Source organism: Eleutherodactylus coqui, chromosome 3 (genome assembly GCF_035609145.1).
Source record: "Eleutherodactylus coqui strain aEleCoq1 chromosome 3, aEleCoq1.hap1, whole genome shotgun sequence".
Classification (NCBI taxonomy): domain Eukaryota; kingdom Metazoa; phylum Chordata; class Amphibia; order Anura; family Eleutherodactylidae; genus Eleutherodactylus; species Eleutherodactylus coqui.
Window position 1 is genome coordinate 263,536,372 of NC_089839.1, and position 27,320 is coordinate 263,563,691.

At 46.3% G+C, this 27,320-nt stretch overlaps 1 protein-coding gene across 2 annotated transcripts in view; it reads right to left on the reverse strand.

Moving 5' to 3' along the window:
• SNX7 (sorting nexin 7) overlaps positions 1-23,926 on the reverse strand; it is a 122,913-nt gene extending 98,987 nt beyond the window's left edge. Inside the window, exon 1 of one of the 2 annotated variants that reach the window (XM_066597376.1) lies at positions 23,720-23,926. In XM_066597376.1, the coding sequence (XP_066453473.1) occupies positions 23,720-23,863 (144 nt within the window). In that variant the 5' untranslated portion in view covers positions 23,864-23,926. The remainder of the gene's footprint in view (positions 1-23,719) is intronic. The other variant, XM_066597375.1, reaches the window with a different exon arrangement.
• Between the last annotated feature and the right edge of the window lie 3,394 nt (positions 23,927-27,320).

Genomic DNA, 27,320 nt, shown 5'->3' on the forward strand with positions numbered 1-27,320 from the left:
AAGAAAAGAAAAGTGTAAAAAAAAGAAGAATGTAAAAAAAAAAATGTAAAAAACCCCTTTATGCTTTTTCTAATATTAGCATAAAAAAAGGGAAAAAAAAACTAAAACCCCACATATTGGGTATTGACGCGTCCGTAACGACGTGTACAAAAAGTTGAACACGCTTTTTGTTTTGTACGACAAAAAGTGTAAAAAAAAAAAACGCTAAAAAACAGAGGCAAAATGCTAATTTTTAGCATTTTGCCTCACAAAAAATGCAATAAAAGTGATCAAAAAAGCCGTACATTTCCCAAAATGGTACCAATAAAAACTACAGCTCGTCTCGCAAAAAATAAGCCCTTAAAGAGCTCCGTACATAGAAAAATTAAAAAGTTACAGGACTTTGAATGCAGCTATAGAGAAAAAAAAAAAGATTTCCAAAAAAAGGGGGTTTTATTGCAAAAAAGTGTAAAAACCTAAAAAAAATATAACAATTTTGGTATCGTTGTTACCGTACCGACCCGCAGAAAAATTTTAGTGTGTCATTTATGCTGCATGATTAACGCTGTAAAAAAAAAAAAAAAATCTATGGCAGAATTGATGCGTTTTCTCTCCCTGTTATCATTAAAAAAAAAAAAAAAAAAATTTACGATATTGTCTATATACCCAAAAGTGGCACCGATAAAAACTACAGATCGCCACGCAAAAAACAAGCCCTTACACGGCCGCATCCACGGAAAAATAAAAAAGTTATGGCTTTTGAAAAATGGAGATGGAAAAATACCCAAAAATTGCTTGGTCCTCAACGCCAAAATAGGCCATGTCATTAAGGGGTTAAAGGGATTAGGTTTCTCGCAATACTTCCATAATACCCACCCGAGCTCAGCCTCCAAAGGGGTAACCACAGCATTCCACAAATCAACCCCATTTAAGTTGGAAGCACAGCATCAGGATGGAGAGGGCAGAGTGCTCTTCCTCAGGGGCTCGATAAACAACATTAAAATAACAGTGGCGAATATATACACACCCAACTCAGACCAAACATCCTGGCTAATTAAACAACTAGATATCCTGAGGCAGTTTTCCTCAGGATATATTATCTTGAGCGGGGACCTGAATGCCACCCTGAACCCTCTGTTGGATTCCTCCACGGGCCGCTCCCAAATTCCCCAGGCTAAACTGAGGAGGCTGGGACGATCTATACAGGAACTGGGGGTCTCGGACGCCTGGCGCTATCTTCACCCCACGACTAAGGACTACTCATACTATTCCCACGTCCACTCTACCTTTCAAAGACTTGACTACATCCTTATCTCCTCCAACCTCTTGGAATGCACAAAAAAGGCGAGTGTGGGCTCTATCACCGTCTCGGACCACGCCCCCATCCATGTGGATATTTGCCTTCCTTTACCCGCTCCGGGTGAGTGGAGATGGAAGTTGAACGACTCCCTATTGGACCCCATTGAAGACAGAGCTAAGATAGAGGGACTATTAGAGGAATATTTTAAAATTAACTCGGATGGAAACACGGCACTGCCCACAGTCTGGGAGGCGCATAAAGCCTTCGTGAGAGGTCTACTAATAGCTCTCGGTTCAAAGATTAAAAAGCAAAAACAAAAAGAAATTGATAACCTATTGGCCCAAATAGCGAAACTAGAATATACAGCCAAATTGTCACAAACGAAAAACAACCTAGAAGAATTAGCCACCAAAAGACACCAGCTACGCTGCCTACTAATGGACAAATTTAATAAGAAACATATGCATTTAAAACAAATATACTATGCCCATGGCAATCGAGGTAGCAAACTTACGACCTCACTCTTGAAAAAGACCAAGACCAGGAACACTATTCACACAATAAAAACACAAACGGGGAGAACGGTCTCCACCACCCCCGACATAGCCAGGGAGTTTCAACGATTCTACTCACAACTTTATAATCTGAGGGAATCAGGAGATCTCCCTACAGGCCGGCATACCGAAGATAGAATAGACTCGTTCTTGAACTCTCTAAAGCTCCCCAAATTAAACTCCACAGACTCAGCCTCCCTACTAGACCCGATCACGCAAAAGGAAGTGGAGGAGACCCTGGACTCCTTCCCACAGGGCAAGAGCCCAGGACCTGATGGCCTGACATTAACCTACTACAAGACCTTTAGGACCCAATTAGTTCCCCGCTTGACGGAAACACTAAATGCCCTCCTAAATGGCGCCGATCTCCCTAAACAAGCCCAGGAGGCTCATACCACCCTCATTCTGAAAGAAAAAAAGGATCCGGAGCAATGTAGTAGTTATAGGCCAATATCGCTTATCAACCAGACGTTAAAATCTGGGCCAAATCCTGGCCAGGAGAATGGGGGAATTCATCCCTTCTCTAATTGATCCTGAACAGACGGGCTTTGTGAAGGGCAAGGAGGGCAGGGAGAATTGCCTCAGGCTACTTCACGCCGCTAAATATGCACAAACCAGAAGAATCCCTACGGCTTTCGTCAGCACAGATGCTGAGAAAGCCTTTGATAGGGTGGATTGGATCTTCATGGAAAGAGTTCTTGTCAGATTCAATTTCCCCCCAACACTCATCGCAGCTATATTTTCCCTCTACTCAAAACCCCACGCCAGACTCAAGGTGAACGACTCTGTCACCCCCGTTCGACATACGAAATGGGACACGACAGGGCTGCCCACTTTCCCCTACGCTATTTATTCTAACTTTGGAGCCCCTCCTACAGTGGGTAAGGCAAGACCCGATCATAAAAGGGCTGAGCGTCCACTCATGCACACTGTCAGCAGCCGCTTTCGCGGATGACATAATGTTCGTGATTACGCAGCCCGAAAGAAGTATACCTAGATTGACCACACTACTATGGGACTTCGGCCTCCTATCAAATTTTAAAGTTAATTTTACTAAATCTACGATCCTTAATGTCTCGATCCCCGAGACCCGTGACATGACGTGGAGATCCGGTTCACCCTTTGCCTGGTCCGAGACGGTGGTGGATTATCTTGGGATCAAGCTCACCAAAAAAGCAGAAGACCTGTTTGCGCAGAACTTTCAGCCTTTAGTCCCCTCAATAAAAAATCTTCTGCAGTCTTTTGACCTACCATGTCTCTCATGGTTTGGGAGAAAGAATGTACTGAAGTCATATGTCTTACCCGTAATCCTATACAAAATACGCATGATCCCAGTCCATCTCCCTCTGTCCTTTTTCAAAGCGATCTGAACACTCTTTACGGGCTTCGTATGGAGACAGAAGATACCTAGGCTAGTGTATAGCCTAATGACAAGGAGAAGGACAGAGGGAGGAATGGACTTGCCGAACGTCCGAGACTATTACCAAGCTAACCAACTTAGTTACTGGATGGATCTAACGCATCCCTCTAGGGACCCAATATTACAGGAACTTGCAAGAGCCTCGCACGGAGACCGTCTCGTGGAAGACTTATGGTTCCCGGTGAAGAGTCAGTATAGAGCAAAAGGATTTAACATCCTACTCAAAGGCCCATGTGAGAACTGGGACAAACTCAAAGAAACACTGGCCCCAGCCCCCTCACCCCTAACACCAATACGAAGCATATATAGGCTACTCAACCTTCACTTAGATCCTGGCTCCCTAAGCATCTGGAAACAATTGAGGGGCACCAGGGTTGGAGACATTCAGGCCTTAGCCCACAAGACCCCGGGGGACATATTGACCACATTGGCACCTAATAACACTATCTCCTTCCTGCAGCTCGCCCACGCTAGAGAGGTCATCAGTACCTTTCTAAATAAATATACATCAACTAGACCTAAAACAACTTTTGAAACTGCCACTGAAACAGGCAGCTCAAACTCCAGAAAGATAGCCTTTATTAGGAAAAACTTCATAGCCCCCCCTCTATTTGCGAAGCCTGCTTTTCTAATATCCTGGGAAAAAGAACTCAAGATTTCTTTATCGACGGCTGACACCAAATTAATTTTGAAATTAGCGTACGGGCGATCACCGTGTGTTCTTATGCAGGAAAGCCACTACAAGCTACTAGTTCAGTGGTACAAAACCCCGCAATGGCTGTATAACTATAAACTTGCTACCCACGACAGATGCTGGAGATGCGACGCGGCGATAGGGTCCTACCTCCACATCTGGTGGGACTGCCCGGGAATTACAACATTTTGGAGGGAAGTAGAGGGAGACTTGAAAGTCCTCTCGACCGATTTCTCAATCTCCCCAGAAATGGTATTCCTATGGAAACCATCTGCAAACTTTCACCCCTACAAGAATAAACTAATTGCATCACTATTAGACGCAGCTAAGGCCCTCATACCTTTGAACTGGCTACAACAAACCCCGCCCTCATTAACCCAATGGAGAGAAAAAGCAGACCTGATCTGCAATCTGGAGGAATTGACGAGCTGGGCGAAGGGTACTCAGGAAGACTTTATTCTAACCTGGTTCCCCTGGAGAGAACTAAGAGGGAAAAATCAGTAGAGAGTGTGCTCAATATCTGGACATAAAGATAAGAAAGGTGATCCCCTTATGCTTGGGGTAAGAGACGTGCCCCGGATACCGGATACCCCCCCCCCACCCTCTTTTCCCCTCCCCCCCCCCCCCAGACCCCCGCTAACCCCAGACTCTTATTACTCGCATGAATAATTACTGTTATTGCTTCTAATTTTCTGCACCTATGTGACCGGCAGGTGGCATTTACTAGATGAATAAGTTAATATGTCCCTGCCCGTTTAGGGAAGTCGGTTACTCGTCCTAGGAGATGGACGACTCGCCGGCATTTGTCAGACCACACGTCTCCTGATTCCCAGTCCCACAGAGGAAAGGAGGAGGACAGAAGGGAGCTGGGGACCCGGGATCAGCAAGGAGGGAGACCCGTGTGAGACCTGCCGGTCACATGAAAAAGTTATATATTGAAAGAAGTGTTTAATCCATTCCATGCACGCATCTAACTGTACTGTTATATGGAAATTAATATGAAAAAACCTTAATAAAAATTGATTTAGAAAAAAAAAAAAAAGGGAAACTGCCACCCCGGTGCGTTTCGTCATTCCAAAACGCAGACCGAGGCATCAGAGGCAGGAGATGGCATAGACACTCAGCAGTAATATTTCGGAGAATCTCCCTCTTCCTCAGGCATATCAGACGTTCAGATATAAAACTTTAAGTGCAAGTTATGTAGGGTTGGCATTTTTGAGTAGAGTCTTCTATACCCAAACATCTGCAGCTGGGGAGAGTTAGGAGGCCAACATATACACTAGGTGGTCAGCTGATGCTCTTGAAATGGTCTGATCGTAATCTAAATGTATATGGCCCAATCAAAGTAACAACTGTCCTAATCATAAACTAGGAGGATGGCATCAAGGGGACAAGCTATAGGCCCATTTACATGGAACTATTATCGCTCAAAATTCGTTCAGTCATTGAGAGGGGGGGGGGGGGGGTTACGATTGTTTGCCCAACTAAACACAATGACTTATGCCTCAGTAGAAAATGCCTTTTTTTTTGCTCTAATTAAAGACATCCCCAGAGACGCTTCTCATATACACAAGATCACCTGAGCAAATATATACAAAGTTTACATAGCCAATGAGGGAAACAGCGAGGATTTAAAATGATTATCTTTACGTGTAAACGCTCGGATTTGAAAGCAAAAAAAAAAGTTGTTAATTTATTCCTTCAAACAACAATCGTTGAGTGTTAATGGGGCTTATGGAAAGTTAAATGGTTGTAAACATAAACCTACAACAACCACATTTGCTGCCATGATCTAAGATAACTATGCAGCCTATGGGGTCATGTCCACGGCCGGGTCGGATTCTGCCTGTGAAATATCACAGTGGAATCAGGCCAGTCGCCCCCAAAGACCCTATATACTCACCTCTCCGGATCCGCCGCGAGTGTCTCGTCCATATGTTTTCCCACAGAGAATAGCACATGCTGCGATTCTCCCTCATGACGGACATTGCTGTGGTATTTGCGGCGGGTGTCTGGCCGCGATTGTCGCAGCGATAATCCCTCCGTGGGGCATTAGCCCTATATTAGACTTTCCTTAGAACTTTTCATCCCTTCTGGGATTTGACAAAAAACAAAAATAGATTACAAAAACACACAAAAAGTATCAAACTAGGGATCTGTAGCCATATTACTGGAAAAATAAACAATTATTGGCACTGGTGATCATTCTGTCTACTGAATAATTCTGCATTTGTGTACTGTATGTAGCTTTCAGACAGCAGAGGCTGCAATAGGCAAGTACATGTGGAAGAAAAGTCGGAATCCACACTTTAGCCAGTGAGAAAGGTGGTAGAGGGGGTTTGGGGTGGCCTTTCTGTGACTGCCCCCTTAGGAAAAGAGAGAGGGCCTTCTGGTAGCCATTAAGGAAGTTGTGAAATAGTTGACACCTGTATCTACCAGGCAAGTGAAGAGAAGGGCACTAAGATAACTACCTTGCGTCCCCAAAAAGATGACCTACTCCTAAAATAAACCCTACCCTGATTTTCCAAGAATTGAAATATAAGCCCTACCCTGAAAATAAACCCTAGCTACTCTACATGCAAAAAAGCAATACATTACCTTGTAGACCAGTGGGAGTGACCTTCCAGGTCACTCCCACTGGTCTCCGGAGTTTCAGCAGGCTTGCTTGCAGTTCTCAGCTGCTAACAGAAGATCGGCTGCTGGTAACAGGGTTTGTAAAGCCAGACCTCCAGCAAGCGATGGTTCTGATCGATGAACCAATACGATAGCTCTGATTGGTTGTCGAGCACCGCGACTCAGACAATAAATGCAGCACTCAAAGAACCAATCAGAGCCATCTTCTTCCTGGAGGTGGGTTTTATGAACCCTGTTACCAGGAAGCGATCTTCTGTTAGCAGCTGAGAACTGCAAGCAAGCCTGCGGCTACTGTGGAGACCAGCTGGAGGGACCTGGGCGGCGCCTGCTAAGTATAATAAGACATCCCCCGAAAAAAGAACCTCTGCCTCCATTGGTCTTATTTTCGGGGAAACACAGTAGCAGTCTATTCTGACTTACGGTAGGGTAAAAGACTAAAGTGTCATAAGGCTAGGCTTGCATATCCACAGTTGAAGCCTCTTGTATGCAAGCTCACAGACTCCACTGATGAGACCTACAAACCTGTCCTAGCTACATATCAGAAAATCATTTTTTGGCTGGATTTCCATGAGTTTGTAGCTAACAAAGGCATGAAGTGGGAATACTGAAATATTACAACAAGTGAACTTTATATAGAAACAGTACCCCCAACTAGACTCGACCATTTTCTGAGTGCCCTTCACATATAACAAAGGTTTAGATACATGAGCAAATGGTCATCACTTTGTCCGTGTCATCCAAGACTTACTTGCTTATGAACTCCCGGAATCACATTGCACAAGTTTCTGTTCTTGAGGCCTCGTTCACACGAGTGACAAAGTCACACGATTTTGTCGCATTGCTACACTACTACAAATCGCATGTATGTGAAGCCCATGATTTTCTATGGGTTCCTTCACACGTGATCTTTTGTAGCATGCGACAACCTGACACAAAAACCTTGCGGGTCCCACGATATGCCCGCGACTCGCGAGGTTGTGTAGTCCATGTTTCCCTTCCTCCCTGTTGCATCCCACGAAAACGTGATATTTGTGTGGTGCAACTTTGACAGTAGGAAATCCTACAGTCAAAGCCCTAATCTAAGCCCTGGCTGCAAAAAAAAAAACAAAAAATTAAAAAAAAAAAAATGTAATTAAAAAAAACAAAAAACACATACATCACCTTAGAAGTGCTGTCAGCCCGGCCGTGCCGTCTTCTCTTATGGCCAGGAATTGAAAAATCCCTGCCTCCTAGAAGTGCTGTTTCTGATTGGCTAACGCTTAGCCAGTCACAGCCAGCGCTGGATATAAAACACAGCCATTCATCGAGTGCTGGCTTTGATTGGCTAAGTGTCAGCCAATCAAAGCCACCGCTTCTAGGAGGGGGGGATTTTTTAATCCCTGGCCAGAATAGAAGATCAGTGGCGGGGACCAGGGGAGAAGCTGCAGTATCACCACGAGAAACTGCAGCAAAATCGCACAGACCAGCGATGAGATATTGCTGTGATTTTCTAGCGGTGATGCCGTTTTGCCCATGTGAATGAGCCCTAAAGGGCATGTGTGAACAAAGATGACCTATTCTTCAAGTAAAGTTTTTATGTATGTCAACCTTTTGGGTAGCAATTGGACATTTTTTATCCCAATTGTATGGCTACACAATCGTTCTTAGCCATTTCCAATGTTTATTAAACAATAAATCTATTATTGCTACCAGAGCTAAATATTGGAAAGATCCTGGTCCTCCCTCTCTTGCAATAATGCAGGCCTTAATGACAGTTGCTTATCCGGAAAATTGCTTCTAGCCTAAATAAGCTTTTTAAGTTCTAGAAAATGTATGGTTCATGTTACGTCATATTAAAATTCTCCCCTTTTAAAAACAGGGATTTTCTAAGTTTGCCTTCCCAACATCTTTGTCACCCTTGCGGTTTGTTTTTTTTCTTTATTTTGCACTTTCTTCAGTCCCTTTAGAGAGTATATGTATAAACTCAGTTTCTTTGTACCATTTATACATTGTAACTGTTTGCACCTGTATACATTGCAGCTGCTCTCAAAAAAGGAACAAAACCGTAAAAAGTTGAAAAAAAAATAAAAATACATGCAACTATCTGCTTTTAATGAGTACAAAAATTTTTTCAAGGCAATACTAGCAAAGAACAACATTGTCCTTCTACCAAAACTCCCAATGCACCTTGTTTACAGCACATGCAAATTTAGGCAAATTAATAGATCCAAGGGCCGACGTGTCATATTATATCAGATATGCAGAAAACTGAGTATTTAAGGGCTAATGCACACGGCTCCGCGTTACACCACAGCTTTAGGTTCTACTGAACCTAATAGCTCAATGTTCACGCTGCGGAATTCCGCAGCATGAACGAAGCCGCGGCATGTTCTATTTGCCTTGGGAATGCGTGCGTCCGGCTTCCATTGTAGTCAATGGAAGCCAGCTGTCATACTACACCTCCGCTGTAGCACAGCGGAAGTATAGAGTGAATATGCTTCCCTGCCAACGCGTCATAGGACACTGCCGCCACGTCATGCACTTTACTGCGCATGGGCGAGTCACGCGGGACTTGCACTGCAAATCGGGGAGGCGAATATGGGGTCTTTGGGGAGGCCGTGACGGACTCCACTGCGGTATTCCACTTTCAACTGTCACGGTCGTGGGCATGAGCCCTAAATGCTCCACCAGAATTTGCTGACAATACTCCAAAAAAAAAAAAAAAAAAAAAAATCACATCCACATGCAAAATTTTAATTGCCTTGCGGATGCTAATGCAACCCCTATGGGTGGCTTGATCTGCGGACCTCCCGCACGAGTTCCGCAAGTCAAATCCGCCTGTGTGAACTGGGCCTCAATGTTTTAGATGTGATCTTACCCCCTGTAGGACTTTTCAGTATTTTGCTGATAACTGCATTATGGTTCATGTTGATACATTAAAGTGATGTCAGATTGTATTATTCGGTATCTTGGGACCAATATTCAATAAACAATGTTGATTATGAGAAGTTTTTAGAATGGTTTTAGGTTTTTTCACTTTTCTTCTTTCTTAAAACTGTAAAAGTTTTTTTGAAAGTTTTCTTTAACACCAAAGAGAATTGACAATAATGATTCTACTTCAGCACAAAGAGCTCAACGTGTCTGGGACGGCAGATTCTGCAGAGACAAGTCATGGTTGGAAGACGTCTTCATTACAATCTCAGCCAGATGTAGAAAAAAAAAAAATGGAAAAAGTGAAGTGAATGACTCCAGCCAGAAAAGACGTCAGCAGGGAGTCCGAGGATTTAACTGCACAGTATCCACTTATACCGTGCGCAGAGCGGCAGTATCTACCGCTATACGGTCCTTGCATGCTGGTAATATTGGACCTTCAATAATGACATCATACTGTTCGTGGAAAAAAGGTATGCAGACACCATGTGGTGATTATGTGTTCGGGGCCTTACATAGCATGATTGGAAGCGTTGGGTCAACAGGTTTTGATCAGTAACAGTATGATATGTGCAATGCTTGCTCCTAGATCACACGCAGATTGGGGCAAATTTGCAGATTCCACAGCATCCATGAATTATAAAAGGTATTCGAGCACAGTACTAATGAGGCGCTGGTTCTAAACCCAGCATATTAATTTTTTTAGTTTTTTTGGTGGGGGCATATGGCTTGTATATCTACCCGAAGAGCAGGACTGTGGATTTAGAGGAAATATATCAACTATGACATGTATAGTATTGCCTCCATCAGATCCTCCTTCATAGGAGGACCTCAAGTCTGATAGATGTAGATAGATATCAGATTTTGAGGTCCTGTACGAAGGAGGACATAACTGAGGCGGTACCATTTCTGAGAACAAATTCATAGCCTGTGCAGGGGTTTACTACATGTTGAACTCTTTCCCCCACTTACTAAACGCATCGTGTATTTGCAGACTTACAATTTAGTCAAGGTTTGTGTTCTGAAATTGTATTCCAACAAATGTTACATTCTATCCAAGTAGCTTTCTTGTTTGATCATTGTGTAAGAAAAAGCCTCGAATCAGATATGAAGGGGTCGGAGTCAGGAGTTTGGAGTCAATAAGCCAAACCTCCCACTCCCCAATTATCCCAGAGCCCCAGCAATGATCCTAATGGCCCTTCCCACAAGGACAGCAGCCAGTAGCAGGAGTTTCAGTGAGGCGACAGACCTGAGAAGACCCAAAGCTGCCAAGCATATTGGGGTCTGATAGTACACCTGAAAATTCTGACCTCTGATAGGCCTCATGTCCACGGGCAGATCAGATTCCAAATCCGACCCTGCCCGCGGCCAAAGACACTGCAGGTTTCAACTTACCCATCCGGGTCTTCTTTTTTCTTCACTGCAGATGTGCGTGGAAGCTCCTGCCCGTGCAGCCGCACAAGCGCAGTGAAGTTTTTTTTTTTTTTTTTTTAACTCCTACTTTCCCCTGGAATCCGCAGCCCATCTGCAATTTAAATGCGGACAGGCCGCAGATCCGACGGTTTCCATTGACTTCAATAGAAGCCGTCCGTGTGGAATGCGCAATGAAATGGAGCATGCTGCGATTTTTTTTTTCCCCGGACCAAAAGGTCCACAAAACAAATCTGCATGCTTTACTTCACTTGCGGACGCCCATGTATCCATATGGGGAGCTTGATTTGCGGATCTTCGACATGGATTCCGCAAATCAGATCTGTCCGTAGACATTATGGGGTAACGTATCAGTGCTTTGCTGTGTTAATTTTTTTTCACTTTTTACAGTTTGGTTTTTTTTAACCCATAAGGGTACATTCAGCTGCCTAGTAGCTTTGTTTTTTGTTTTTTTTTAGGGTAGCAGAATCTGTGCAGATTGGTGCAGATTTTCCACAGTACAAAATATGCATCAAACCCCCCGGTGCAATTCTTGATGTGGATGCACATACTTCACTCCTTCAAATTGAAAGGGTGAATTCAGCTGCAGATCTGCGTCAAAATCCACTATGAGAGAATATATCGAGGCCAACTTCACACGAGTGAGTGCGATATCAGGCCATGATTCACGGACCAATATCACGCACGCCATCATGTAATATCTCTGTGGATGCGAAATGCTTTTATATCAAAACCGCCTCGCATCACTTCAGGAAAGTAGAGGATTTCTGAGTTTTTCCCATTGTTTCCAATGGGGAAATCTCGCATTGCATCGCATTCACCTAGCATGTGGTGCGATGCTGCCACCGGCCCCATTGAGAACAATGGGCGATGCGATGGCGCACCCAAAGATATGACGTGCCGCAATTGGTTTCCCACAAAAGAATGGGGTTCATATAGTTTCCGTGCACAAGTTCTCCCATTCATTTCTATGAGAGTGCAAAAGTAGTACCATCTATACGTGTGCCAACTTCCCAGGGACTCTGTGCAGAAATGGGGCACCTGCTTAGTATGCAACAGCTCCCCAGACTCTGCGTTCCCCCAGCTTTGAGCCTCATGACATACAAAGGTGATGACAGGTTCCCTTTAAAACAACCTTCCGGCTTCAAGACAAAATTCTGTCCTAGGACCAAAGGATGAAGGAGGCATATTACCTGTACCTGATCATCTTGGCTGTCCTTCCATTCCACTGGATCTGGATCCAATTTTAAGGTGGCCACTGCAATTTTCAGTGCTATTCAGTGCTGATCACATGAGCAGTACTGGCCAATCAGATCAGGTATAGTGCATCGGTAGCCCTGACACTACAAATGTATTATAGGCGATTAGGTGGTCTAAAGATGATGGTGGACATCTTGGTCACCCGAAAACTGAAACCAGAAACAGTGAATAAGACGGTTGGGGCGAAAAAAAATAACAAAAAAAATTTATAGGTATTACACATCCTCCAGTCATGGGACAGAATTGTGTTCCAAAACTGTGAAAGTTAAAGCAACGTTCCATGGAGCTGTAGTGTTTATGCTCGAGGACTTAAAAGGCCCATTCAAAAAGTTTTCTATTGATTCTCCAGTCATATTGACTCCTTTAACCCCTTTGTGTCCACCGTCTGTATATACAAGTTCAAACTGTTGATGCACTGTGCAGCTAGGAGATATATATATATTCTCCATTTTAAAGGGAAATCTCACGAGTAGCGCTCTGCCAGTAAAAAGAGATGGGTCGGCACAGATGAACCGTAGTGAAGGTGCTAAAAGCGGTGCGGTTGTTGAAGTCATTGCGTCTTATAGATCAAACGTGCCGAAATTCGGACCTTACAGGCTGCTATGTGATAAGGATCGCACATCCTTATCAAACAGCTGCTGGCCAGGTCCGCTTCATAGCAGAGGAGGAGAGCCGCCTCTACATACAACTGATTGGTGGAAGCAAGGGAGCAGCAGCCGTTCTCACCAAAGCTCGCTAATCAGCTGTACCTACGGGCGGCTCTCCTCCCCTGCTATGGAGCTGGGAGCAGTGTGAGCCGTCCGACCATCCAAAGGGTCAGTGAATTACCTTTTTATGGCCAGTCATGTTGCAGTGCCAAGTATGTAGTGAAATGATGCAACATAACTATCCCTGTATAAAACCACTAGGTCCCATTATCTTGCGCCTCCTTTGTACTAAGTTCATTGAGCAGACTCTGAAAAACATCCCACTTTGGTGATGCGGATATTTCACCGTATTTTATATGCCAGGCATTTCTTTTCACCTGCAAAAGATGTAACACCACACTTTTTTTTTTCTATTTTCCTCCTTTAAAAGCTAGGTGCGTCTTATCAGGTGCGTCTTCTAGAGTGAAAAATATGGTAAATATATAATCTATTTTTTCCCCCTTTCATTGCACTGAATTAGAAGTGGATAAAAAAATGAAGAAAAAATTAATTTTTATACAATTTCTACCAATTTTTTTCTATATAAAACAATTTTTAAAAAGAAGGTACCATAAAAAATCCCAATCCATGCTACAAAAATAAAATTGGACATCAAATGAAAAATATTAACTCTTGGAATTTAAGGTTTTTTTTTTTAAATTGATGCAGATGTCCGTAAAAACTCTGCACTTTTTGTTTGCCTGTGTATTTTTGCGCAGTAACAACGCAGGCAAACAAGCCGATGAGGTCACCAATTTTTTTCCCATCCCGGTGGCATAGTAACCTGCGTAAAAAACACAGGCCGGTCTCACATAACTAGACTAGAATTACAGATTCAGTGATCGTACGATCCGTGGTAACACACAATTCAGTCAAAAACATGGGATTATACAATTCTGCTCACACACGCGGGTCGGAATTGCGTAATTCACTTGCGCAAAATAATGCAACATGCTCTATTTTACCGCAAAATCTACGACCGTAGAGCAGATTCTGCTCTATGGTCGTGGATATACCCGCATCCCATAGAAAATTAAATCGCGTATGGGCTGCGGGTACCTGCAACGACGTGCAAACGAAAAAGCTGTAATGGGCATGCCCGCTTGCCCGTGAATGCGCACACACGCAATACAATTATGCACCTTACGCAGGGTCACCAGCTGGACCCCACTACCCGCTCGTGTGAGCCCGGCTTTAAACACAGTATTACTGTGCAATTACTGCATTTATTGTGCACCCCAGTTATTTCAATGGGCGATTTAGTGCGTGAAATACGCGCTGAAATGCCGACAATAGGACATGCTGCGTGCGATTCTGCAAGCTGAAAATATGCGGTGCAAAAACTCCAGCATGACCGGCCCCATTGAAGTACATGATGCTTCAGTATTACGTGCGAAAAAAACTGGTGAAAAAATGCTTGTGCATGAGTGGCCTTAGGCATCAGAGGCCTTGGCCACGAAGGGGTTAATCAAATCGGAATCACAAAGTACGGGGCTGGTAGCAACTTAAGAAGAAAAAAAAAAATTCTGCAAGTAACCATTTGCTGATTAACATGTAGAAGTCGGCGTTCGCTTCAGTTACCATCTGGATGTCAGAAGGTAAATTACAGAACCATCTGCTAGTTACGAAGTTTCAGAAGAAAGACTTGTAAACATTGGCGCGGCTCTACGAGGCACTGAAAACCCTCCTTTTCCTGTCACATCAGCAGTTCAGGCAAACTTTGGAACTGCAAAGATCTGAGCTTGCTGAGCAAAGTACAGAGCGAGAGGGAAGGAGATGCCGATGACATCAGAGGCAGCAAAGCACAGAGCGAGAGGAAGCAGCCGCAGGTGACATCAGAGGCAGCAAAGCACAGAGCGAGAGGGAAGCAGCCGCCGGTGACATCAGAGGCAGCAAAGCACGGAGCGAGAGGGAAGCAGCCGCCGGTGACATCAGAGGCAGCAAAGCACTGAGCGAGAGGGAAGCAGCCGCCGGTGACATCAGAGGCAGCAAAGCACTGAGCGAGAGGGAAGCAGCCGCCGGTGACATCAGAGGCAGCAAAGCACAGAGCAAGAGGGAAGCAGCCGCCGGTGACATCAGAGGCAGCAAAGCACAGAGCAAGAGGGAAGCAGCCGCCGGTGACATCAGAGGCAGCAAAGCACAGAGCGAGAGGGAAGCAGCCGCCGGTGACATCAGAGGCAGCAAAGCACGGAGCGAGAGGGAAGCAGCCGCCGGTGACATCAGAGGCAGCAAAGCACGAAGCGAGAGGGAAGGAGCCGATGTAGACATTAGACGGTGACATTAGACGTAGCATCTGGATAAAACTAGAGAGCTCCCGGGGAGGGGGGGGGGGGGGGCGAGTCATACACTGCTACATCAAACGCAGAGACGTATCTGCACATAGTAGTGCCTGGTGTTGGTTTATCTCAGACTTCAGATACAGTAAATAAAGAGTGCAGTGAAAACAGTAAATAATTCCAAAGCAAGGCTGAATGCACGCTGCCAAAGCTGAAAACTTTCTCGTTTGTTAAAGGAATTTTCTGGCCAAACACTATTGCCGTATCTTCAGGACGGGTCATCGATAGGTGATCTACTGGGGTATATTACAGATCACTCCAGGCCGGCACAATCGGCATTGATTTTAATGAGCGCTGCTCCTGCAGTTGCCAGTGCTAACTGCTTCCTTGTGTGTTCCTGGTCAGGGTCTTAGGCGGTAAACCCCAGCCGATTAACTAAGAAGCTACCCCAAGGTTAGGTCATAATTAGCCTTTGCCCTTAAGGGTGCGTTTACACGTCACAGAAACGCTGCGAAGAAACCGCAACAGAATAGCTTACTATAAGGGTACGACTATACAAGGTGGGAATGCTGCGGAATGCCGGCAGTGGAGATTCCATGGCAAATTCCACATCCAAACCAGCCAAAATCTGCACACCGGCAGCTGATTTCAGAAGACGCAGCGCTCACCTCCGAAGTCAATGGCTGTCAGCGCTTCTTTCACCCAGTGCGTGGCGGCTCACTAGATGCTGCCGGGTGAAACAGCGCCGACAGCTAAAGACTTTGGAGGTGAGCGCTGTATCTTCCGAAACCACTGTGGGCGTTCTGTAGCATTTTCTCCCCGTGTATACGCACCCTTAAAGTGAATGGGATTAACCCTTTGCAATCCACTGTCTGACCTCTGAGGACATTATGATTTAAGGCTGTACAGCTCCGATGTTGGAAGACGTCCGTCGGGGTTCTCTTTACTGCATTTTGAAAGCCTCTCTGCTGTCGGAGCCTATCCAACATGTCACCTCATGCAGTACTGGCTTTAGCCAGCATATAGCGCTGTTGTATAACGGCAGAAAAAGAGTAAGCCCCCTAGGAAAACCAGGATAGGATACAAATTGGATTGGAAAGGGTTAAAGCAAATCCTGTTCACATATTGATGGGGGGGGGGGGGCGCGCTGGGGATTTTCTACTGTAACTGTACTGTAAGGCCGGGCTCACAGGGCCGCACGGTATTACGCTGCATAAAGAAATTGCAGCATGTTACCAGCATAGGGAGCTCCGCATCTCTGCATATTGTCGCGTTCTTGCAGGTGTATGCTGCCCATGAATAGTGGGATTTTACATTTTTGTCTGTGCTTTCATACATTTTAAAGGGGGTTTTCCAGCCTTTTACAACTGAAGACCAATCCCCCGAATAGGCTATCAATATTTGATTGGCAGGGCTCGACCAGTCAGCTGATCCACCGGCCGCTGTCAATGCAGCAGAGCCGAATGTCCACATTGGGGTTCGAACCAGAAGTGTAACAGAGGGCTTCATTCCCATTGAAATCCGCTGCAACCACAATGAGGAGCCGGAAGTGTAATATGAACGAAGCTTTGTCACACTTCCAGCTCTGACCCAATATGGACGTCCGGCTTGGCTACACCGATAGCGGGCCTGAGGATCAGCCGATTAATGAGGTTCTTAAGCGGCAGATCAACTACTGAGGGCCCATCCTGAGGATCAGCTGTTATTCCTGATGCTATTAAAAGTTGCATTTTGATTCTGTAAATTTCTGATAAGGTGCAGATTTGATTTCACCCCTTTTGAACAAGAGGGTTGAAATCCGCATCAAAATCCACAATAAGGAGATTTTGCCGCAGATTGGGTAGTAACACAAAAAAAAAAACTTAGTTTCTGAGAAGTTGGTCGGTGAACTTTGTGTGCTGATTACCCAATGTGAATCTCTGTGACTCAGCCCAGCAGTAGGTTATCAATCCACGTACATACACCCCTGGCAGGAGCGGGAGGGGGAGAGGGCGATATCACTATGTCAACATACGGAATCACGTCTTGTGCGCATCAGAGGTTAACATGATAAGGACTGGGAGAAAACATCTCGGCCGCTGTCATGCTGAGCATTTTTGTGGAAAACTCTGTTTTTCAATGCCAGAAACATTGTGGTTAGTTCCTACTTTAACCCCTTAACGACCAGCCATGTTCTGGGTGTATCACTTTGTTTTTTAGCGACATTTTTGTCCATAGACTTCTCTACACGACTTAAGACAACATGTACAAAAATGGCATGAAATACGAATGTCCTAGAAAATACATAAGTCAGTAGCTACCGGTAAGGCTCACCTGGAGTTTCTTTTCTGCACACAGGCTCCTATCTGGCTACTATTGCACGAATGCTGCTAACAATCATGCAACAGCGCCAATTGCCGGGCTGCAAATGCAGATTCAGCCCAGGAATGATCGAGAAAACGTGCTGCTGCTAACAACTCTGACAATTGCCAAGCTGAACCTGCGAGTATAGATGCAGCCCGGAAATTACACAATCGTTATGCGGATAGTCCAAACGGAAAAGCTGATGCAGATACGCTTCATGTGAACATATCCTAACACTATTACACAGCGCGTCTCCACTGCAAACACAGGCAGAGCCACACTGATTGCAGCCGGCACCTGGACTCATCAATTCAATCAATGTGAGGAGGTGCCAGCCACAATCAGCGCACTTCCACCTGTGGTTTGCCAGGCAGCTGCTTGTAAGGCTGGGTTCACACATGCCATATTTTGCTGCATTTTTGAACCACAGCAGGAAAGAACTAAAAAAAAAAGTGTTTTTGAAACAGCATGACGAATCAAGGTGCCGGATGCTATCAGTAGAGCTCAGCCTGCAATAGCAGCCTAAGGCTGGATTTACACGAACGTATATCGGCTGGGTTTTCACGCCGAGCCAATATAGGCCATCCTCATCTGCAGGGGGGGGGGGGGGAGGATGGAAGAGCCAGGAGTAGGAACTGAGCTCCCGCCCCCTCTGCACTATTTGCAATGGGGAGAGGCGGGACGGGGCAAGGCTAATTCTCATAACTTAGCCCTGCCCCTGTCTCGCCTCCTTTCATTGCAAATAGTGCAGAGGAGGCAGAGAGGGGGCGGGAGCTCAGTTCCTGCTCCCGACTCTTCCATCCCCCCCCCCATGCAGATGAGGACACCGTATATCGGCTCGGCGTGAAAACCGAGTCGATATACGTTCGTGTAAATCCAGCCTTAGGCTGCTATTGCAGGCTGAGCTCTACTGATTGCATCCGGCACCTTGATTCGTCTTGCTGTTTCAAAAACACTTTTTTTTTTTTTTTTTTTTTTTTTAGTTCTTTCCTGCTGTAGTTCAAAAATGCAGCAAAATGTGTTTTTTTCAATGGGACTTTCTAATGTTAAAAACGTATCGCACAAAAATCGCAAAAGCACAAACTTGCGATTTTTGAACAATGTGATTTCAACATTCGAAGGTCCCATTGGAAAAAAAAAAATGTAGCGATATCACAGCGTTAAAATAAAAACCGCTAGTGGGTAAAAGCCCTTAGGCTAATTTCACACGACCGAGCCTGATATCGGGCCATGACACTCAGGGACATCATGCATGCAAGAGCGCGAGGCGTTTGTGTCAAAACCGCCTCCCATCACTCCAGTACAGTTGCCGATCCTCTAACTGTGGCTGAAGGCCACGCTGGAGGATTGCAAGTGTTTCCCATGGTTTTCAACACTGTGCATTTTCCGGCCCCCATTTAAGACAATAGGGTCATACAGAAAGATGGGATGTGCCGCGATTTTTTTTCCCGGCTTTAAAAAAAAAAAAAAAAAAAAAATCGCAACATTAGAAAACAATACATACGATTGCAGGTCTGTGAGGCCCCATGGAAATCAATGGGAGTGTTCTTCTGCAATTACCGTGGCGTTTAAAGCGCCACAGAAAAAAGCACGTGTGAGCGTGGTCTTAGGCTGCCTTCAGGCTAGAAAATCACGCAAGATTTGTGCGTTGCGAGATTCACAATTATGAACCCCATGAGTGATGTTTTCCTGCATGGCACCGCATAGCATGTTCTGTCTTCCTGCGTGCTCTTGCATCTCCCCCTGTTTGCAGGGGACCGGCGGCGGCATCGCACTGCTTGACGACGCGATTCGATGCAAAGTCTCCTATTGAAAACATTGGGAGAATTGCTACTTCCTTTCCGAAATGATGCGAGGCGGTTTTGACAGAATGTCTCACATCCGCGGGGAATTCACATGGTGGGGAGGGCGATATGGGGGCAGGATTCACAGTCCCATACAGCGCTCTTCCGTGTGAAGTTAGCATTAGCCCGCCTGCACACGGGCGGATTTGCGTTGCGAAATCTGGAGCGGGAGTCCGCCTCCAGATTCCACAGCAAATACCGCCCGTAGCATGCTATGGAAAAGAGGCTTTTCCTGCCCGTGAGCGGAAATCAATTGCGATTTTCTGCTCGCGGGGTAAAAATAAATAATTGCAGCATGCTCTATTTTGAGGCAGATTCTGTGCGGGACGGCTTCCACTGAAGTCAATGGAAGCCTACCGACCCCGGGGGCCCTTCCGCAATGATCATTGCTGAAAGACCGCAGAACCCGCGTGGATGCCTAGCGACGGTGCGGCACCACACTCTACAGCCTTCAATCAGAATGTTTTCAGACGTCAGACAGTGGATTGGAAAGGGTTAATAGATCCAAGTCAACCTCGTGCCTCTGGGGACCGGCAAAAGAAAAAAAACTGCATTTCCACTTTCCAAGCGCCCCTCCGGTTATATATGGTTTGGTTGAGGCACCCTTTATACTTGGCGGAGGGAGCGCCGGAGTCACATAGCATATACTTATCTCCCGCAGAACAAGAGCCTTCAGTATGTTTATCCGGACTTTGTGATGAGACAAATGCAACAATGTTTCAATTTCAGAAAGTAGTTACAGCATCCAATAAGTGCCCGGAGTGCGTGTCTTGGTGGGGCTTATTGCTCCGATTCATTAAGGGCTGATGCCCACGAGCGTTGCAGAATTCCGCTGTGGATTTCCGCGGTCTCCATTAATACTATATTAATGGAGACCTTCGCTGTGGAAATCCGCAGTGAAGTAGAACACGCCGCAATTTGTTTCGCGCAGCAGAAATCTGCCACGGGAAACGCAACAGAAATCCGTCTGTGGGCATTAGCTCTAAAACACCTTCCTAAATGTGTCGCCTCAATCAAAGAGCGAACCGTGCGGGGCGACCAGTTACGGAAATCCACAGCTATTAACTTATCAAGGGAAGCTGCTAGTTCTGATACAGATGTGACGATTCCTCGCATATATACAAGTGTGCGCCGGATATACTGATCCTCGCAGCGATCCACCATTCACATCCCCCGTGGATCCACCATTCACATCCCCCGTGGATCCACCATTCACATCCCCCGTGGATCCACCATTCACATCCCCCGTGGATCCACCATTCACATCCCCCGTGGATCCACCATTCACATCCCCCGTGGATCCACCATTCACATCCCCCGTGGATCCACCATTCACATCCCCCGTGGATCCACCATTCACATCCCCCGTGGATCCACCATTCACATCCCCCGTGGATCCACCATTCACATCCCCCGTGGATCCAGCATTCACATCCCCCATGGATCCACCATTCACATCCCCCATGGATCCACCTTTACTTACCTCTAATCCAACTAAGGTCGGCTGCACACGGCAGAATCCGGATTCCCCATTCAGGTTCCCGCAGATCAATCCGGCTCTGACCCCGGCCGCCGACCCCGCATACCTTCTTTTTCTGTACCACAGATGACCGTGGACGCTCTGCGCAGTACAGATTTATTTTATATTTTTTTTTTTTTTTATTTCCGCGCCATCACTTAGTGATGATGCTGGTACCTGCAGCCTATCCGCAGTGTCAATTGCAGATGGGCTGCGGGTCGGTCGACTTCAGCGGAGGCCGTTCGCGCGGCGTATGCTGCCATTTTTCCTCCACTCACAGATTATGCAATTTGTTTCCACAAGTGTTAAAGGAAAAAGCGATTCTCCATACTTTTCAGTGAATGCCGTTCGCTGCGGATCCTCCGTACGGCGCCGACCGCGGATTCTGCAGTAAATATCCAGTCGTGTGAAGCCGGCCTTATGGACCAATATTTTGCACTAACTCCCTAAGGTCTGTTTGGGGCACCACTCAGAAATACATGTTTCATGCCAACTGCAGTGCAACCATGGCAAACTGGCACCACGTTTCCAGCACCCTAGCCACTACCAAGTCATGCCAGGGCCAGTTGTAATTAGTGTACAACCCAAAATCTGAATGACGACGCAAACAAAAGTTTAGGGTGCTGTAAAGGACATATAGCACCCACTGAAACACATCATGGGTATCCTAAAGGACCACTTGGCAAATACACATTTTTTTCAGCCCTGCCCCCCCCCCCCCCCACACTTGATTGCCCGTCAAATTCTGGAGGTCTCTTCTGTGTACTGTAGCAGTGCAGCCCCCTGTCTGATGCTTAGGATTTTTTTTTTGTACTTTCAATCAATCCCATGATGCATCAGCAAAGTATTAGCTGAGGGGCTGTACCGTTCTGCCTGCTGGGCAGACAGTTTAAGTACCATTACCTTTTGTATACACCTATATAAACTACAGCCCATAAGTAGAGAGTCAGGAGGATGAGCTGTGATCTCCTTTATTATAACTGTGTGACAGGAGCTGTGAGGTCAGCAGCAGTAACTAACACAGGAGATGTTGTGCCTTCCTCTAGAGTCTAGACCTTTTCTGTGGTAGGATTCATACAAGAGCATCACAGTGACCTGTGACATGTACCCTCCATAGGGGCCAACCACGCAATGTACCCTCCACAGGGGCCAACCACGCAATGTACCCTCCATAGGGGCCAACCACGCGGCCTTCTTTAGCTCCGAACGTTTTTTTGCACAGATTTCCAAAGTGTGTCCCGGCGTGACTGCGGGTCCCCCGACCCCTACTCATACCATCATACACTTCAAGTCCGGAGGCGCGCAGTCGGGCCGGGACAAACTTCGGACATCTGTACAGAAAACGGACGGAGCTAAAGAGGACAGTGTGGCTCGCCCGTCTATCGGCTCACTGTCAGACATGCGCAGGACAGGTTTTTGGGTTTTTTTTAACCCCTGCTTCTCCCGCGGAATCTGCGGCCTGACTACAATGTCATTTGCGGACGGGCTGCGGGTCGAACAGCTTCCATTGACTTCAATTGAAGCCATCTGTGTGGAATCCGCAGGAAAATGGAGCACGCTGCGATTTTTCATCCGTGAGCAGAAACCGCGATTGGTTGTTACTCATGTGCGTGAAGAATCATTTTTGCATTGCATGCTACGGGCGGTATTTGCTCCGAATTCCGCAATTCAAATCCGCCCGTGTGCGTTCACCCCTAGGCTCAGATCTCTGCCGGCAATTAAAGCGTCAGATCCACGGCAGGCGAATCTGACCGTTCAGCATGCCGTGCGGCACCGAGAGCAGCGGCCATCTCCAATCTAAGAGGCGAACTCATCACGCGGTCTCATAGACGTGACCGGACTGGTGCTCACACTCGCTCACCGCGGCTTCATCCAAACTTAAGACTAAATTAGCGATTTCAAATCGATATTTTTTTCACACATAAAAATAAACAAAAAAAAAAAATGCAGTAAAATACGCCAATACATATTTTAAAAAAGAATTACAAACACGCAGCGCTCAGGCAGGCACAAATATGCATCCGCTCGTGTAAAGGGGACCTTAAAATGCATTCACACATGGGCGTACGTGTATTAATGTCCGTGAATGCGCTGTCGGCCTACTTTTTTTGACGGCCGGGCATTTACGCACATAAAAACGTTCAAAATCACATTGGTTTGCGGCATATTTCCTACGTATTTACGCATGCTCATTGATGGCAATGGCTATTACAGGGGGCGCAATATCTACCAAGATAGGTCAGGTGGCTTTTTTTTCACATAACCAAAAGTCGAGTGAAAATAAAAAAAAAACGGCACTGGTGAATGGAAGTCAACGGCTCTACTGGCTGCGTTACCCGCTGGTGTGTAAGTGCCCCAACAACGACGGAGGGCAGACTGCCATTCACAGCTGGTGGCTGCAGAGAATGACCCTCATCCTGGACCCCATGATCTCAGCTGCAGAGGATGACCCCCAACATCTCAGCTGCAGAGGATGACCCCCATCCTGGACCCCATGATCTCAGCTGCAGAGGATGACCCCCATCGTCTCAGCTGCAGAGGATGACCCCCATCGTCTCAGCTGCAGAGGATGACCCCCATCCTGGACCCCATGATCTCAGCTGCAGAGGATGACCCCCAACATCTCAGCTGCAGAGGATGACCCCCATCATCTCAGCTGCAGAGGATGACCCCCATCCAGGACCCCATGATCTCAGCTGCAGAGGATGACCCCCAACATCTCAGCTGCAGAGGATGACCCCCAACATCTCAGCTGCAGAGGATGACCCCCAACATCTCAGCTGCAGAGGATGACCCCCATCCAGGACTCCATGATCTCAGCGCACAAAACTTTGTGCAGAGCCTGAAAGTTGCTCGGCCCCCCCCCTACCTTACTGAACACCTCCAGGTCATCGTCCTCGTCAAACTGCAGCGCGTCCGGGGAGAGCGGCAGCGCGGACAGCAGGGCACTGTGTCCCGGGGTGATGCAGCCGGGGGACGCTGGCACACACGGGGCGCTCCGCTCCGGCTCCATCTCCACTGCTGGCTATGCCTAGGCTGCCCGCCCCCAGTGTGACAGCAGGCGGCGCTGTTCGCACCTCCCCACGCCCTCCGCTCTCAAGCTATTGGGCTTCACTGATGGTGTACTGCGCATGACCGGAAGTGCCGGGAGAGGCTTCTGGCTGCTAAGCAACGCATGGCGCTCACTGGTGTCTTCCGGGTAGTAGTGAGAGAGCGGGGCGGCCTGCTGATACGTTTGTGAAGAGGGGGCCGAGACCTTATGTCAGCAGGCACCGTCCTGCGGGTGGCTGACACAATTATCCTCTTGTGTTTTGGTTTATGCTTTTGCACAATGGGTGCTGCATATTTGTGCGCTCATGTAGTGTTTACTGTCCTTTTTGTACAGTCGTGTGCATATATGTACAGAAAATCATGTGCATATACGTCCGGGAAAAGCACGCACGAATTGCAATGGGCAACTAGGTTTATTTAGTACAATATTTGCTATTTTCGCGCACAAAGGCGCAGAAACATAGAGCAGCCTGAGTATTTTTTTGCGCAAATTAAATACGCACACAAAACACGCTTATGCGGATGTACCCGGGGGCTATTTACCATGGATGTTGCGTGCAAAGTTTGTGCACGCAAAACGCTGCACAACTACATTTGTGTGACGCAGGCCTTAGGGCTGAAACAGACTGGCGCATGCGCAAATACACGCGCCGCTACGGAGCGTATTCGCACATAAACATGGTAAAAGTCTTTTTATTTTTACTTTTCAGATTGTGTCGGTAAAAAAAAGGAGGAAGATAGTTTTTCTACTTTTGAGAAAGTTAGGCAAGTCCTGATACTGAAAATGAAACCATTGAAATCAATGGTTTCGTTTTGTTTGCGTTTTGCGGCCGTGATTTTCACCCCCACAAAATGGGACAAAATCGCCATCGTCGACCAGCCTGGGAACATATAGTTGTTGTTCTCACTTCCAAAGTCCATTTTTGAAAGAAAGCTTCACATCCTTAGAAGGACGACTCAGGAAAGGGTCATTCTCATATCCTCCCTTATACCTTGTTAGAAGGTCTTCAGAGTGCAGGATGCCCAAACATTGTACAGTCTGTGTTTGACCCTCTTCAGGGTCCGAAAACATCTTGGACAAAAGCATCCACCTTGCCGTTTCTGGAACTCGGGTGGTAGGATACGATAAAATTACCCAGGAGAAAAACCGGGCCGATCGTGCTTGTGTCACAGATAACCTCTTGGTAGTACGGAGACATTCTAAGTTCCTATGGTCAGTAAGAACCATTACGGGATGGTGGGCTCCTTTCAGGAGATGCCTCCATTCGGTGAAAGCCACCTTGATGGCCAGAAGCTCCTTGTTCCCGGCGTCATAGTTTTTCTCTGTAAGTGCTAAGGTGTAGGACAGAAATGCACAAGGATGTAGTTACATCTTATCTCCGACTCGTTGTGACAGGATAGCTCCTACTGCGGAGTCGGAGGCGTCCACCTCAACAACAAAAGGCAATTTTGGTCTTGGGTGGCTCAGTGCTGGTGCTGAAGTAAATGGAGTCTTTAGTTTCTCCAAAGCGACTCGTGCTTCCGAGGACCAGGAAAATGTGTGGGCTTTCTTCGTGAGGAAGGTAATAGGAGAGATGACCTTTGGGAAGTTCTTAATCTTCTGTAGAAGGTCACAGAAACTACTGTACTTTCTTCACATTTCTTGGAATGGGACAATCTAGGATGGCTTTAATCTTGCTGGGGTCCATACTCAGGCCGTCTGGGGAAACGGTCCCAGGAATTGCATTTGGGTCTGTTCAAACTCACACTTCTTTAGTTTGATGTAGTGATTATTCTCTTGGAGCTATTCCAAGACCGCCCGTACATGCCTGCGATGTTCCTCCAAGTTATCAGAGAAGATGAGGATGTTGTCAAGATATGCCACTATGAATTGGTCCAACAGGTCTTGAAATACGTCGTTCATAAAGTGCTGGAAGGTGGCAAGAGCTTTGCAAAGGCATCACTAAATATTCAAAATGACCGTACCTTGTCCTAAAAGCAGTCTTCAATCCGTGCCCTTATAGACCCCTCTTAGATCTAGCTTAGTAAAGATCTTTGCAGAGTGGAGTATCTCTAATAATTCTGGAATCAAGGGAAGGGGGTAGCGATTCTTGACCTTAATCTTATTTAACTATCTGTAATCAATACATATTCACAAGGTTGAGTCACTCGTTTCCACAAAAAATATGGGCGCCCCAGCTGGGCAAGAAGGTTGAACAAACCCCTTTTTCAAAATTTTGTCCAGGTATTTTCAGAGTACTTTCAATTCTGGTTCCGAAAGGTTGTTGATTCACCCAAATGGAATAGAAGCTCCACGGAGAAACTCCACTGGCTAATTATAGGGCCAATGAGCTGGCAGTTGGTCAGCTCCTTTGCTGCAAACATCCCTGAACATTTGGTACTGAACCGATAACTTTTTAAAGCCCTGTTGACCATCCTCAGGGTCTTGCACTGGTTTAGGGGCAGATGGTGCCATCTTGCAGTTCTCTTTACAGTATTCTTAAAAGAAGGCAATGGTACTTGATTCTCAGTTGATAGAGGCATTATGGGTAGAGAACCAGGGAATCTTGAGAATCACTGGAAATTTAGAGGATGATATGAGCCAGAAGCTGATCATTTCGTGGTGGTCAGGTTTCATGCGGAGCTCCAGTTCAATTGTCTCCTGTGTGACTGGTCTCAAAGACAAGGGTTTTCACACCATGTTGAACTACAGGTGCAAGAGTTTGTTTGGTGGCATCCCCCTGTTTCGTGGCAGCTGGATTGGTCGTGGTCTTGAAGTTGATTAGGGCAAGAGTCCTTTGGAATTTATTTGGATAGTTTAGGGCATAATGTCCCAAGCTTCCACAATAAAGACACAGATTTTCAGCATGGCGCCTTTTTTTTTCAGTGGTAAAAAGGGGTTTACAGATGACATTAACCTGCATTGGCTCTGGTGTGGCTTCAGTCCTTGGCTGGGAACTCAACGTCAATTGACTGTAGGAGTAAGGCGTGTTGGTGCCCAAACTCCACAGTCTCTCCTTTCACCGCTTGGAAAGTCTCTGGTCAATTCGGATGCACAGCTGAATGAAATCTTCCAGGTTATCAGGGGTCTCCACACTAGCAAGTTCCTCCTTTACCCACTCAGACAATCCCTGACAGAATTGGCACTGTTGTGCGTCTGGGTTCCTTGTAGTATCATTCGCCCAATGATGAAATTCTGCTGTATACTCTGCAACGTAACGTCGCCCTTGTCATAGGTTGTGTGAGCTCCTTTGGGCTGTAGTAAAGTGATTGGGATCATCAAAGATTTGGTCCATACCAGTCGTAAACGCAGCGAGGCTATCGAGGAGATTACTGTTGGTCTGTATGTACGGCGAGGCCCATACAAGTGCCTCATCAGTGAGGAGGTTAATTATGAAAAACACCTTCCTGTCGCTGGTAAACAAGATGTGCTGCACCTG